Raw genomic sequence first — 16,000 nt, 5'->3', positions numbered from 1 at the left:
TATAAGAGGAAGCAGAATTTCCAGACAAGGAAGGCCTAAGTTGAAAGGTATACCGGGAACTGACTAATAACTGTCCTAAGAGGAATGGAAACGGAATAAATATTTCGCCGACGCCAAATAATTTGGGTACAGGCCAGAATGATGAAGAAGAATCTCATATCTATACACATTTTACATGAAAACAGTAAATATCAATCAGCTAAGATTTTCCAGGAATCTTCTAAGGTAAATAGTAAACAAAACACAGATTTTTACGTAGTAAACACGCATGAGTCTCGCGTGTTATTTTGGTACACAAATTCCTTAGGAATGCGTGTTACACTTCAGGTTTTATCAATATCAGTTAATTAAAAAACCCACTTTAATTGCCCGACTAAGGGTAGAAAATAAGTTTATCTCAACAATTATAATTTTTGCTTATCACAAGTAAAAAGTACTGCATTTATTTTAAAACGAAAACACATAGGGGTCAAGCTAATTTTAAGTTTTAACCCTTAGGGTCAATTCCCACTGAAAGAGCAGCGGCCGGCAGCGGCCGGCAGCGGCCGTAATTGCAAGGGATTGAGCGCGAGCGCGGCGGGCCGCGCGGCGCCGCGCGGCGCCGCACCGCGCCGCGCTCTTACATTTTCCGTGCTCTTACGGCCGCTGCCGGCCGCTGCTCTTTCAGTGGGAATTGACCCTTAGGCTTGGGTTCATAATTAGGAGTAACTATGTAGTAGAAAAATAATTAGTTTCAGACAAGATTGTGGGAAGTTTACAAAGGGTCCTTTAATTACTAACCTATCTAGTTTGGTGAATTAGTTAATTGCTACAAGACTACCTAAGTAAACTTTTAATTGATATCGCCTTGTTACCTTTGTAACAGCTGAACGGCGGACGTCCTTTAGACCTAATGGTGAACTTAACTACCCAGGTTTATATTTGGATGTTATGTAAAAATACAGGTCAGCAACCACAAATAAATGCGTAAATAGCCTATATCCTTTCTCAGGCTCTAGCCTACCAGCCTTTCATTTAGTTGGTTCAGCAGTTTTGTCACGAAAACCACACAAACAGACAGAGTTACTCTCGCATTTATATTTAATATAAAAGTAAGTGTTACTTACATATTTCCATCCGAGCATGGTCTTGCAGCACTCGCAGTAGATGTCGGCGACGGCGTGCAACCCCGTCAGGAGCACGCGCTCCTCTGCCGGCCCGCAGCCCACGTTTACACTGAAATATTACAAAATACACAACTATTGAAAATCTATACAAATAAGAAAAAGCAGCTATAAAAAACTACTTTGAAGACCCGGATTAGGTGAAATAGCTTCCAGTAAAAAACACTTTTTGGATTGATGTCGATTTGTATCTGTGCCATTTGTTAAAAAAAACATGCCTGTGGTTTTCTATTGCTGTTAGATGTTAATATTTGGCATGTTACAACGTCTGCCAGCATCGAATTTGCTTTCAAAATATCAAGTTTACCCTAAAAGCCTGTTCGCAACGTCAGGAAAGCTCACACAAACACTATCTTATTTCGAAGATTTTAGGCAAAAATATTATGAAAGACGTTGAATTTCGACTCGTTGACCGTGACATTCACAAAGCACGTGACATCGGAGTCAGGAAATAGAAAAATAAAACTGCAGTACCTTTGAAAGTGAGACCACGGTACACCGTATTGAATATTTGAACGGAACAGCTGAATTGCACCAATGTTCTATTGCAGGTGAATGAAGGACGCGCATCAAGTTTCAATCATTTAGCAATAAGCCGTCAAGAGCGAATATAATCTCGATAACGGCTTAGTTATTTGTTTACGAAACTAGCTTTAAAGTCCATGGTGTGGTACTTTGAGCATTTACTAACTGGAGACGCCTTTTACGTCCCTATGCCAAAGTACCCTATAGATGTCAAGTTCGTTTCAGCTCACTTGTAACGATGTGATCGAAAACGCATGAGTGATCCATCGGCAAACTTTTTTGTATGAAGATTTGTACTTATGGCGGCTACGGTTGGTTGAATGCTCTAAGATGCAAAAGGACTAACTACGTAAATAATGCTAATATGTCTTGTGTTGAAATCCTAGTGTGCTAGGCAGGTCGCTGGCATGAAATATGCATGAATACAGAATATGTAAGTGACGTTGATAATGTTATACTCACACTGAATTGAAGAGGTATGCGCGCCCCTGGCTGCCTTGAAACGACTGGAAACACAAACATATTTTTGTTAGTGTTGAATTGTATTTAAAATTATGCATTACAGTTTCAGAATGAGAAGGTACCTTCGCGCTATATAAATAAATAAATAAATAATGTCGGGACACCTTTTCACACACGGTTGGTTAGCCCCATGGTAGGTTATTAATTAACTTGTGTTATGGGTGCTAACACAACTGGTAAAATACATATAGCTACACATATACATATTTATAAATACGTATTGCAACACCCAGACCACGATCAACAAGCATGCTCATCACACAAATGTCGACCGAACCGGGAATCGAACCCGGGACCTCAGATTCGGCAGTCCGGCTTGGTGACCATTGCGCCATAGAGGTCGTCAAACACTTTTATACTTAATACTATATACTTATATACTTTTATACTTTTACGTTTCTGAAGTGAGCCATTTGCCCTGGGAGAAGTTTTTCATAATTGCCAAAAAAAATACCAAACATTAGGTAATAGGTACGTGATTTGTCAAATGGCTGACTTCAGAAAAGCGAAGTGGAATAATTGTCGCGAATGGTAAGTGCCATAACCATAGGGTAGGTCACTCTGACCGTAACAATATAATATGAAAAATGTGCTTCTGGCTAAATATGTTAACTCTCTTAATTACTTTTTGTTTAAGTAAACCACAAAGTTCTATATAAAAACTAAGATTAATTACATGGTTGTTGATATTAATTTGACCGCTACAAGAGCAGTTTTGGAAGGTGTCAATATCAGAGTCAGTCAATTAATTATGAGGCGCAAAGTTTGACACATTGGCAAAAAATATTGACTTGGAAAATAAAAGTGAGATTATTAATGTTACAAACATTGCAGATCAAATTATCTTTGCCGGAAGATCAAGAAATATCAATAATATATTGATACTATTGATACGAAAGGAATGGATTATTTTATAAGGAAGTTTAATATATACTAAATATAATAAAAGAAACAATAAGATTATACGAAGGTAGCAAAGCCAGATTTAGTTTAGGCAATGTCAAATGACGAATAAATCACTAAGTCCAAGGAGTTTTCACTTCATTCAAAGAGCCTGCATAAGATTCGTCAAAAAACAAGGCCTGAATTCTGACTGGCCAGTAACAAAGAAGTTTGAAGTCAAAAAAGTATGCATACCTTAGATATAAGCTCGTCATGGCTGGCCAAGTGCGCGCGGCAGTGTATGCAGCTGTAGGTGCGATGCGCCGGCGGCAGATACGCCTGGAAGGTCTTGACGGGAGTCCTCGCGGCCGCAGCACTGGCGCCGCCCTCGCCTGCCACCCCCGCTCGGTTAGTGACGTCACGCATGAGTGCCTGCTAGCTACCAACACACTGCCGTCAGCACTGGCTGGCGGACGCCCTAAGTGCACTATGATTGGCTGCCGTTGAGGTTTGTATGGAGTTTTGAATGTAGAATTTGTGATGAGTCTGTTGCAGTTTTCGATTGGAGTTGTATTCAGATTTCGAACGCGTTGATAAAAGTCACTTACAAGCTTGAACGGTTTGGATATTGTTGCATGTCCTTTGTGTTCCTAGTGGCTATAGAGCAAAAATCGTATCGCACTCGACATTTGCGCAGCGAAAAGCAAACTAAGTGTGGTTATCTATCCCCAATTGCTCCAACTCCTCCTTGCAACCTTTATGTTAGTGGAGGAGCCTGATTATAAATGATGATTCATTATGGGAAGATAAGTGACCAAATCTAGTATAAACTTCTCCTTTATAAAAAGCTCTTTAAGACTCGCAAAATGTATGCGCCAAACTACGTATCCATATTTTCTGTCATCAAGTTTTGGATTCAGTCCAAATATATGCGCATTGTCTTGTATTATAAAAGATAATCCAATGCCTTTCGTTTCACAAAGGTGCAACGTAGCTGGATCTAATTTGGATGTAGAAGCTATTTCAGAAAGAGCTTATTTTCTTGCACATTATCAAGAATATCACTATTATATTCTAAGATAGCAGTACCTAAGTCCCTTCGAGTAAATAACGAAGAACTTTTTATTCCCTCACAATGAATTTCTCTTGGATTAGAACCGTAACCACAAACGGATTTACGGTGAAACTTAATACGAACTAGAAACCTATAACTTAATTAAGTGTCGCACCAAAAACCGCAATAGATCTAGCTTTCTTTATGAAAATCCAACCCAACCTAACATTAATAGACAGTTTCTGAATTAAGAATTCAATTCGATGAAACGAACATCAATTCTTAATTCAAAAACTTTCAAATATCATTTGTCATTTCAAAATAAGAATGCTTCTGTCAAATCAGCATGCATTCTAAATTCAAAAACTGGCTTCAGATGTATTTTGGCTATGGTTATTCAGAATGTAGGTTACAAAGAAGGTTGCATGTATTACAACCTCAATGGCAGCCATACGATTATAGTGCACGTGGGGCGAACAGTAACAGCACTCATGGGACAGTTATTACATAGAATTCTAATTAGATTCCGACGTTACCAGACTGTATTATGATTTTGCTCCACCTGTGTTGTTCATGTATTAAACTATTGATTTGAAGATAGGTAGTAGGATCATACTACGGACAATTTTATGTGCAAATAAATGGGTATCTAGCCAATGTGCAAAATTTTTGAGTAAACATGCTAGTTAAATTTAGGTACGACTTTACAGGATGCTACATGGGCCTGAAATAAAATCTTTTGACTTTTAGAAATAAAAACACAAGTGGAACAACATAGCAGTTATTAAAATACTAGGTCCATAGAAAACGTGAACTATACCATCTAGAACGGCTGACGTAAAACTGATTAATTACGTAAAGTCATTAATTATCTTTAATTAACTATCTGTCTAATGGAGCTGCGAAGACTAGCTTTGATTGTTTCTGTCCATCTCGTTTCTGCGTGATTTTTCAAAAGAATTTCAAGATGAAGTAAAAACATTGTAACTAAGAGGTATGGTCTCAGAAGTTTATATATTTTGATCTCCAAAGAAATACAATCATCCGAATTGAGAACCTCCTTTTTGGGGTTACGAATAAAATAATGTGATCGTTATTCAAAATAATAAACCGGTTTTTTAAACGCAATCAGAATATTCCTATTTATTTCGTTCGTCCTCGATGATAAAGCTTACGTCAACTTTGACCTGTACGGTATAGGAATAAGCCAGAATCTCAAAATCAAAAAGGTATGATTTTTAAAGATTGTCATTAGTGTAAAGGTGAAATAACACATTAGTAAGATATTTGCTGCCATAACCCAGTTCAAGAAAGAGTCATACACATTTTACATAGCTCCTTCAAGTACTGGAATTTTGACAGCCATGACGCGCAAAAATTTACATTTTCTGTATAACTCCGTCAGTTGCAGAAAGATCCATTAAAATTAAAGCTACCATAAATCTATTGACTTCACTTTTCATCTTGTTGACAAAAAAGAGTCAGCAATAGACTTAAACAAGCCTTAATTTGACTGGATCTTTCTGCAACTGACGGTATAACTGATATTCGGAGGTCTTCTAAAGCCTTCCAACGTATTATTCCACCTTTGTCATCATGTAATGCCATGAACAGACCTGCCTGGCGCGAGCAGCAAGCACTCGCCGCCCACATGAGCCGCGGAGACCGCTGGTCACCTGCCGCGCGCGCTCTCGCACCGCGCCGCGCGCCACCACTTTGATCCCGCCACCCTCTGGAACAAGGGAGATTAATGTTAGACTTGAAAATGATATTTTTTCTATGCTAGGTAACATAGGCTGCAGCTAGGTATTTTTATCTTACCCTTATTATTTAATTTTATTTAACAAACTCTAAATGCGTTGATCCCGCCACCCTCACGAATAGCATAAATTATTATAACAATGGCGAGTAGATCTCTAAATGCTCGTGTTCTTTAAATGCCATTTAAAAATCTGTTGTTTCCTAGAGTTAGACATCTGTCATAGTAATGGCAAATTCATATCTCTAGTAAAGCAAAACGTAATAGTTAAAAAGAATTTTGGAACACTCGTAAGGAGATCAGCCACCAGCCATCAGCCTACGACATATTATGGTGCATAAGCATTTGAGCAAACATAAGTGCAGTCTTGATTCCTACTCTCTCATAGCCCGATGCGAAGGCAATCCGGACTATGTAGGTTGATCAAGTTTTCCCTAAAGTTTCCAAAACCAAATGTCATTTTAGATCTATACCAGAGGTGTAGGAATAATAAGAATACGTGGTTGTAGATCATCATATTGTGCTGTCTATAGCAACTGGTATCTGGAAGCCGCTCAAAGAATCGCTTGTGTAACATAGGCTTACAGAAAGCAGGTCACTGGTCCCAAGGGAAGAGACTTGAACATCGTTCGAGGTGCGCTTACCGCATTAGTTAAGTATGACATTTTACGATGAGCCAATAAACTTACAGTAGTTTGTTACTCAATTTTATTAGCAGCCTTTTAAATAACCTATTTAGCATTCGTATTGATGATCTTAAGGTCGGTAGAAATATTAATTTAGAAATGGATTAAGTTGATTTTACTTTCGATCAAAACTATTGCAATAAAAGCATTAAGAACAGAACGCGGACCAAAAACAATATGAAATATCCTATATTTCCTTAATACTTAAAAACATAACTCCTGGCAAGAAGACAAAGCTTTTCAGCGAATTCCTTTTATTTAAATAAAAAGCATTAATGCTTAGTAAATAAGTTATCAACTAACTACAAGCATTCATACCAGAAAGTTTCTTCCTCTGATTTCAATTAGGGTCCAATCGATCAACTGTCTTATTGTAAAAAAGAATCACGTGCTTGAATGCTTTGGGCATACAAATCCTTAATGATAGATTGACCTCGTGATCAGTATTACTTACTTTTAAAAACTTTACCCCCAAAAGCAATGAAAAACCCACCGAATTTACATCAAATTAGCCATCCATGGCTGAAGTATCAATTAACAATTTTTTTATTGATACCACCTAGAAAACTCAAATCCCCATTAAGTCCCTTCACACATTATGGCTCCCTCAATTTGGGGAAAATACCTCCAAAGATGTCATCACTATTCGTACATAGTACATTTGGTGCACGTTTCGATCACCGGAGCGACAAGGCCGCTTCGGTCTGAGTGCCCGAGCATTGACCAACGGGTTAAGAACCCAACTTGTCCATGGGACGGTACGACGCCTGCGAACGAACATAACGTTTTTTTAGATACTCTTTAGTCTATGTCACTGGTAATTGATGAATCAGAGTATTGAAGTGTTTTAAAATATATATGCATATGCTGATCAATGCCGAGGTTGCTTCGTTGCTACGGAGGTTTTTATCTGTTCGTTTTTGAGCAAAAATGTGTTGATAGGGTTAGCCGCCAAGAAGCATTTTTATGTTACCAACTGTGGGTAGTACATAATCCATCCAAAATAGCTTTGTCTTATCATACAGGGAAATTTGATTTGATTTTTTGTCTCTTATATAATATAATAGATAGAATTCTGATCTTATAAACAAACAAAACTAAAAGAATACGAATACTTAGTCACAATACGATCTAATTATAATGTTACCACATTCTTAACCTTGTGATATAAATCTCGATTCAAATCAAATGAAATTCAACACTAAAACGTGTTACATGCCACTATTAACACCTCTAACATTGACAGCTTTTTAAATTGTTCGATACTCTATGGTCTACCCGTCCATTGAACTCTAAATAGGTTTTATTCCAGATCATTGTCTCTGATTGTAACATTTCCGATATCTAGGTCTCAATTTAGACCACACTCGAGCTATTAAAGTATATACCATGCAATTTGAAGTCCGGTGAAATGTGAAATGACTTGTAATGGCTGCCGTAAAGATGGCGGCAATCAGTAACGCATTGTTGATCGGGTAATACCCCCTGCTCACCATAGACTATAAACTTCACTGAGAAATGCGGATATGAAAACTATAGCGTTATTTATTACATTATATTTTACGATATTAAGTTTATGACATGAAAACGTTTGATAATTATCAACTGGAAAGCGAATTGACAGCCGGGTCCTACAGTTTAGCATGAACTCCGAAACACAATCATTGGTGCCCAACCAAGATATATATACTTAGAAAGCACATAAAACCCTAGAAAGGTTGCATTGTTATTCGCCTGTAATCGAAGTCACACTCTTACTTAAGAGGTTAGTTCTTTCACCCACTTCACAACCACGACTCTCGATCCAAATATAGCCGTTATCGGAAAATCCATTTCTATATTCAAACTATAATATTGACAATGTTCGGAAACAGCGTTGTCACGGTGGATAATGATCACCGTTTATGTCCTGATACATACTTAACTACTGTTTGTTTTAGGCCTATTCTTCTACATGTATAAATAATATCTGCCCACTCTGAGTTCACGTGTTATCTATGTATATACAGATAATATCAAATCAATGAGTTACTTGTCCAGTCTGGTATGATTATCTAGAAAAAACTTGAACGTGAAAAATGTAATTGAAAAAATGCAATCAGCGGAGTATGTAGTTCTAGTTAACAGTTAATAATTCAACATTTCCATTTCTTTGTGAATAGAAGTTATCTTAATATGAATACAGAAATAAAAACACAAACAAAAAATTCTGTAAACTGGGAAAATTTTAAGTCCCAAAGAAAATAAGTCGGAAACCTCATAAGTATCGACTACTTAAAACTTGAAATGCAAACGTTGTAGTATTTACAGCGTTTTGTACATTGTAGCTTAACGGTCGGTATTCAATATTCTATCTATCTATTGTTTTACTTACGAGAGATAGAATTTTGACATTAGCCCCATACAAGTAATGTCAAACTCCTATATTGGGAACTAACTATAGTATACTGGGAACGGCCGTAAGTGTTCTACGGTATAAAATTTCAATAGCTCGTAAATCCGTACGAGTAATGTTATACATAAGTCTCAAATAGTACCGTTTGTGCCAATTCCCAGGCAAAGAAAAACAAAAGGAAGTTATTAAAGAAATATAATTGTAGTATAGTATGGGAAATTATAACTGTTTATATTTCAGAACTATAATAGAGTAGGTTAACTGATTGCTTCCCATTATTGTGAGGCGATAAGGAGATTCAATACATTTTGAAAAGAAATTGGTAAAGCATTAATTAAAAAGCAAAATGATGTGTTCCCAATAAAAGTAATATAGGTACTTAATCACGAGACAGCTGTGTTGCTGGGAAATTTATTTTTCACCGCTTCTTCTTTCCAGCCATAGCCCTAGGAAGTGGTGCGAGGGGGCGTTTTGGGGTGCTGTCCTTTTTTTAATTGTCTATGTTCTAAATGTTTGAGGTTTAGACATTTTAGTCGCAAGAAGGTTTTAACCAGAGCACATTAGAATAGATAGATGAATCTATCGTGAATTACCGAATGTATTAAAGAGAAGACAAAGTTGAACATGCATATTTTATAAAACAATGTCATTGTGTCAATTCTTTACTAAGTAGTTTACTGTTAATACTCATTCACGAGACGTTTATAGTGTTTTAAATATTATTTTTAAACGATTCAAAAAAGTAGGTTCTCAGCATAGTATTTTTCAGACTTAGAAGGTTAAAGTCGGTTTTATATTTAATTTCTTTCATTTCACACTACGGAGAGGTATTATGTAAGGTTAAGTTAGGTGTATGATTTATTTATTTCCTTTTGAACCATCTTAAATAGCATTGAAAGAAAAAAACAATTCAAGTCGTGATAATTATCACATCAATTCTGCGGAAAATGTTTTTTAACTTTAAAACACTATTGCGTTGTATTTAAATTCATCGACAATATAGTTTATGGCTCTTTATTGTTCATGAATGACAGATATTCGGCCAATGTCAAGGTACACAATAAAACAAATGTGTTAATGACCTAAGATCTTTTTGACATTTTGGCCGTGACGGATTTTGGGAGAGTCACGTCTGTATGAACAAACTACAAACTTTATAATATAAAAAACTGAGTAATTTTTTTTTACAAATATTATGTATTATTAAACATAGAATACCGATGAAAGTGTTATTTTAAACTTCCATAATTTTATGGGGTTATTATATGGGTGACCCGCACTAAGTGCATATCGGTTTAGTAGGTAGAGTAATATCTACCTATGTCATAAACTGACCACAAACTTTTGTGTCTACTACGATGTTAGAATAAAATTACATTATGGTTGTTCTTTGTCAAAACAGCACAGTAACCATATTGTTTTGAAAATGATTTGTGTCAATGTCAATATAAACTTCATAGCACATGCGCAGTAACCGTTAGTAATCGTTTTATTTACGCGCCTTTTATTATCACTTGTCTGTGGACACGATCGCTACAATAATAAAAAGTTTATTTTGAATACAATTCACGGCAAGGATTGGGTCATCGTTTTGACGCCACCTACTTTTTTGGAAATAATTAATTGAGCGTTGTTTGTTGTTCATTTTTTTATCTGTTAAAAAAATTGTGTTCCACATTCAAATATCTATAAAACCTCTTTGCTCGCATAAAAAACAAACGTATACATATATTTGAAAATCAAAAATGTTCTATGGGAATTCCAAATTCAAATGCGGCCAATAAATCGCCTCTTTGTTTCAGCTGGTTGCAATATTGGCGCCAATGTTTGTTGATCCGTGATGCAAAATGCGAAGTATTACTCATACAAACCACATGATCTCCATAATTTATTATCCTTTTATGAATCTCAACCACGCTTGTACAATTAAAGATGATACATGTAATGGCAATAATGTATGAACAAAATTAAATGTGACTGAGTTACTGGTTTTATTCTATCATAAGAGGTTCTTTATAGTCTGGCTTGTTTAAAATAGAAGATTATCTGAATAAAAAAATACTTTGTGTATCTTGTTTTGTTAAGGTTTCTATTCGGATTTTTTAGTAGGTTAAGACATAGAGTATATTCATCAGCAACGATTCCTACACATTATCATTAATAGACCGCGATATTTATAATCATGTTCTTATTTTAAATTGCCCTTTCATCAACGTCCATTGAAAGTAAGTCCCACAATAGGATTAACGAAGCTATTTCCATAAACATACCAATTTATTATCTGTGGAGGTAACTGTTAACCCAATTATTATGTTTACCTCGAACATCCAAATTTATTTTTGGGCAAAAACATGAAGGCTCATTGCTCTAATGACTAGCACCGTTTCAATGTACGGATTAGCCGTTAAGCCTAACTATCTGGAATTTTGGAATAAATCCAGTTGACCTATATCCCTACATTAATGTGGGTTGCGGAAACTGGGTTGTTGCATACAGATATAACTTGAAAACAATGACTGCTTTTGTTCTGTCGGCCGATTTTAAAAGGTGGAAAGTTTCGAGTATTATATTTGTAACTATCATTTTAATTTATCATAGACTTATCATCTTTACTGTTAAGTAGTTACGATATTTTTATACTTTGATTTTGACTGCGAAAAGAAATAAAGCCATAGCAATATACAGTTTTGGAATAGCAACAGCTGATATACCAATTTGTGAAATATGAAAAAATTGAGTTCATAAAAGCACTAAAAAGTTCCAATTGATATCGTTAGATTCATTGCAAGCAAACAGAGTGAAAACGTGTAAGAATTTTATTTTTACAAATGCAAAGAAAAAAATATGTAAGATAAAGCGTAGCCCACATGATACATAGCGGTCAGAAAGAAACAGATTGAATTAAATATAAAAACTAGTTTAAGATCTTTACGATGCAATAAAACTGAAAAAGAAAAAACTAGAAATTTCATAACTCTCGGAACCAATGTAGATTTTACTGAAAGTTTATTAAATAGAGATCCACATTTTTGCTTTGATGAAAAAGATGACGGAAAAACATTAGAAGATACTTCATAGACTGTTATTTACCAGGAAGATGCGCTCAGTAATGGCGTAGACGATATACATTAAGATAAACAAGAAAATGAGTTTCTTAGTAATAAAATATTTGCGTACATATAAGGAACAAATAGAGCATGTGTTGACCACAGACAATCAGTAGAATCATTTTCCCACCATGACTTAGATTCCATTACTAATCACCTGGATTATAAATGGATCCAACTAGAATGGCTTTATAACAAATCAATCAGTCATCCACCACAAATAGGGTTTTAATGGATTTTGTACGAATATTATTTTATTCATTTTGCATGGTTTGAACACAAGTTACTTAGATGCGATCGGAGTTGATAACGATTTGATTCGCTCTTGGCTGGACTTTGTTTCTTATAGTTATTGATTAGCATCGGGCGTAATATTCAAATCATCTTCATCTTTAGGTGAATCAAGGGCAGCTTAGAATTCCATTAAAACATATTTAACATCTTTTTTCTTAACTTGCTGACTTAAAAAATCTTACTTGTTTTCTTTGTTAATCTCTTCTTTATCATCATTTAACTCTAAAGTACGAAATCCATTACACGTACGGAGGTTCTTAACACTATAGTTCGGCCATTCAGAGAATGCGTTCCTGACACGTCGCGATTGAACTGATGACGTAACTTTGCAATGGCGTTGCAGTTACGATAAAAATATTTTTGCTGGTTGTTTACCGTTTTAACAATTGAGGAGCATTAAAACAACATTATTATATCAATAATCAATGAATGTAGTTACGTCGTCAGTTCAATCGCGACGTGTCAGGAACGCATTCTCTGAATGGCCGAACTATAATTTATACTACAATATAACAAAAAGCTCTTGGAACTCAAGTACTTGCTGACCTCATAATTTATTTCCGTCTCGTTTAATAATGTTCATTCACCTCAAGTTTAATCTTATTACTTTCATCACTATAATCCTGAATGACGTCATTAGTTAGTTAAGTTAGAGGTCCTAATATTGCATGTGTCATTAGAAAAGTTTGAAATTGGTTTAATTGCTGTTTTAAGAACTACTTTCTGCCTACGACTTCGTCCACGTGGACTTAGAATATTACCAGTGCCATTGTTTTTAGTACGTTATGAATTCTAAACTCTGGTACATTTTCATTCTAAAAATATTATTTATTATGTATTTAGAACTTCTCACTTATTTCAGATTTCGATTGCACTAGCAACAAAAATAAAATTAGATCTTTATTTTAGCACTGTAAAGTACCTATTTTTTGTTATACCTACATTTAGCACAAAGTTTTTATCCTAGGATGTAAGTGACACCGCAGCAGCTAGGTTACTATAAAAAACTTTCAAAGTCGTCTCAAGTTCATTGTTCTGAATGAATAAAGATATTTTTTGTTTGCTAATAAGGCTGGTACACGAATTAAGGACTGCGAAAATAATCATGGCACTAGTAGGTACTGAATGCGGAATATAAATTTGCAGTAAGTAAGAGATTGAGTATGTCAATATTCATCTCTAATCGCAAAACAACGAATACATGGATTATTGAAATTCGCAGTAAGTAAGGCTTTTTAAGTAAAACAAATAAATGAATAAATCATGTAGAGGGCATGGAATGATCTTATAGATGATTGGTAAAGTAGTTTGCACAGGACGTAAAACAGGACGAGTTACATGGCAATGATATTAAGATATCGAGATATTAAGCTAAATACTTCACGTAATAGTTAGAAACTCTTAATTAAGCCTCTTAGGATTGCAAAGGTCACTGAGCATTAACTCTCTATTTCAAACTTTAATGTGTTACAGAACTTAGCGTTTGATTACATATAGAAAACTAGATTCCACTCGAACTTACACCTTGTCATATCTAGGAAATATTTCGCACACCTGTATAAAAAGTCACCCATTGCCAAACGATGGATCATCTAAACTAAAAAAAATATTTAAGAATTTTGAGACAACCTCGTTCAACCAACCGAACTCTTCAGTTTCATAAATCTAACATTTCTGTTCATTTAACATTTGCAAACAATAAAGCTTCATTAAAAGTAAACCCTCGATCAACATAGACTAGCTAGAACAAATGCGTTCAATAAATTCAGTCCTTTATTTGCTTGATAAAGCCAATAATTCAAGCCAGCCATTATAAAATTGGTGCAGATTGCAGTAACAGTTGCGAAATTAAGCACACGTGCAAATATTGCAATAGTCTGTTTAGTGTTTGTCCGCCATTTTAGCTTTGAGCTTACAAATACTATGGAAATAGTCCGATTGACTCGATAGCTTGTTTGAATAGGCTTGTTATATTGCCGTGCAGGTTTATGGCGTTCGGTTTTATTGGATTCATTTGTTTATTTGGACGCGTTATTATTATTTAAAGTTGGAGTATCGCTTTGGTAACTGGGTTGAGGACATGGGATAGAAGTCGCCCCTGCTGCAAAAGTTTAAGATAGAAGCCGCCCCGACATAGTTGAGAATAGGCGATATTGATGATGATAATATTTTAATTTTCTTCTCTAATGTCCTTTAAGTCTCTGAGTTCGAATAGCTCGTTTTTTTCGATCCTTGTCGCTTCTTTATACATTATGATTCTAATATGTTCTTCATCTCAAATTAATACGAAAAGGCTAGGCAGATGAAGATCTCAAACTCCTAATCACATACGTTCATAGATTTCTGTCGTCTCACATATTTTGTTGCCTTACTGTTTTTGCTTCAATCTAAAAACTAGTTCTTCTTCAAATCTTTGAAAGTTACCTCCTTCTTCGAAACCTTCCCCAGTCACCAGCAATTGTATTGCCGATTGTCTTTCAGTGTCGCAACAACCAGGCTCATTGTTCCCAGGAGTTGGGGCAACAGCTTCAGTGTACCACCACAATGCATATTGTTCGTGTACTGACTACGTTTGGGAAAATACTTGCGTTGCGACACCGGGTATTGATTAAGTAGTTAATGTTAGATAAGTTGCTTTTATTGTTGTTTTGTTTTTCAGGTTTTGGAAGTCTTGAATTGTGGTTGTGCTTGCATTCATAATGCATTAATCCACCACCTGTTCTGTTAGGGACCGCTAACACGGGTTTAAGAGCTTCCTGATCTCCTCAACCCAGGTATCTGGGAAATCCGGGAGCAACATTTAACATGCCTTTCAAAACACGGTGGAACTCTTCATAACAAGATGGTCATCCACCCTCGGACTGGCCTCTTTCTTAAGCTTTACCTTATCATCGATCAAACCGTGCAGCTGTTAGTTAACCTCTAGATTAATAGACTTATACTCTTAAGACCACTAGCAGTTGTTAGCTGCAGCATCTAGACGGTCCTTGTTATTTGAAAAGCTTAGACAATTGAATTAAAAGGGGCCACTGACCGTTCTCCGTCGAAAGAAAAATGCTCTAAAACAGCAATTAGTTCGTTTATTCATTTTCAATCCAGTTTAGATTTCAATTAAGTTTTTATTAAACACTTTAATGTCTGAAGTTCAAGAGAATAAATTCTCGTATTTCAGGTCATTGAACTTTTAGTAAGGACGTTTTATTTAAAACACTAAAAAAACATCTGAAGAAAATGAGATTTTAAAGGTAGGGTTTAGAAGCCAGCTGCCGACTGCCACTGCCGATCGCAAGTGCAGTTGCTCTCAAATATCGACATGTTTCATGCAGTCACTGCACGCGCGGTCGACAGTTGCAGTTAGCAGCTCGCTTCCAAAACGCAACTTTAAAATCTAATTTTCTTTTGTTTTTACGAATCAGTACGAGTACATAGTGCTGCACTTTGTTAGTATGAATAACAATTTAATTAGATTTGTACTGTTTAAACTCGTTCGTAGATTGCAAACAAAAGTTTTTGCCCTGTTTAACAAATAAAGCTTGACAAACATAATAAAGTCGCTTGTTTTTCTTCGGCGAGTTAATATTTACTCAATGAAAGTACTATGTTGTATGTAGTT

General features: G+C 35.6%; 1 protein-coding gene across 5 annotated transcripts in view; it reads right to left on the bottom strand.

Annotated features, from left to right (window-relative positions):
* The window catches only part of LOC124637815 (protein yippee-like), a 128,873-nt gene that overhangs the window by 4,438 nt on the left and 108,435 nt on the right, over positions 1 to 16,000 (bottom strand). For 3 of the 5 annotated variants that reach the window (XM_047174493.1, XM_047174494.1, XM_047174492.1), the window contains exons 2-5: positions 5,763 to 5,878; positions 3,348 to 3,484; positions 2,151 to 2,194; positions 1,107 to 1,215 (exon numbers count right to left, since the gene is read on the bottom strand). In XM_047174493.1, coding sequence (XP_047030449.1) covers positions 1,107 to 1,215; positions 2,151 to 2,194; positions 3,348 to 3,484; positions 5,763 to 5,799 — 327 coding nt within the window. In that variant the 5' untranslated portion in view covers positions 5,800 to 5,878. Of the gene's footprint in view, positions 1 to 1,106; positions 1,216 to 2,150; positions 2,195 to 3,347; positions 3,532 to 5,762; positions 5,881 to 16,000 lie in introns of those variants that run through there. The other 2 variants (XM_047174496.1, XM_047174495.1) reach the window with 2 other exon arrangements.

This window comes from Helicoverpa zea, chromosome 16, assembly GCF_022581195.2.
Source record: "Helicoverpa zea isolate HzStark_Cry1AcR chromosome 16, ilHelZeax1.1, whole genome shotgun sequence".
Taxonomy (NCBI): Eukaryota; Metazoa; Arthropoda; class Insecta; order Lepidoptera; family Noctuidae; genus Helicoverpa; species Helicoverpa zea.
Note: the sequence above shows the minus strand (reverse complement) of the source record. Positions and strands in the feature narration are given on the sequence as shown.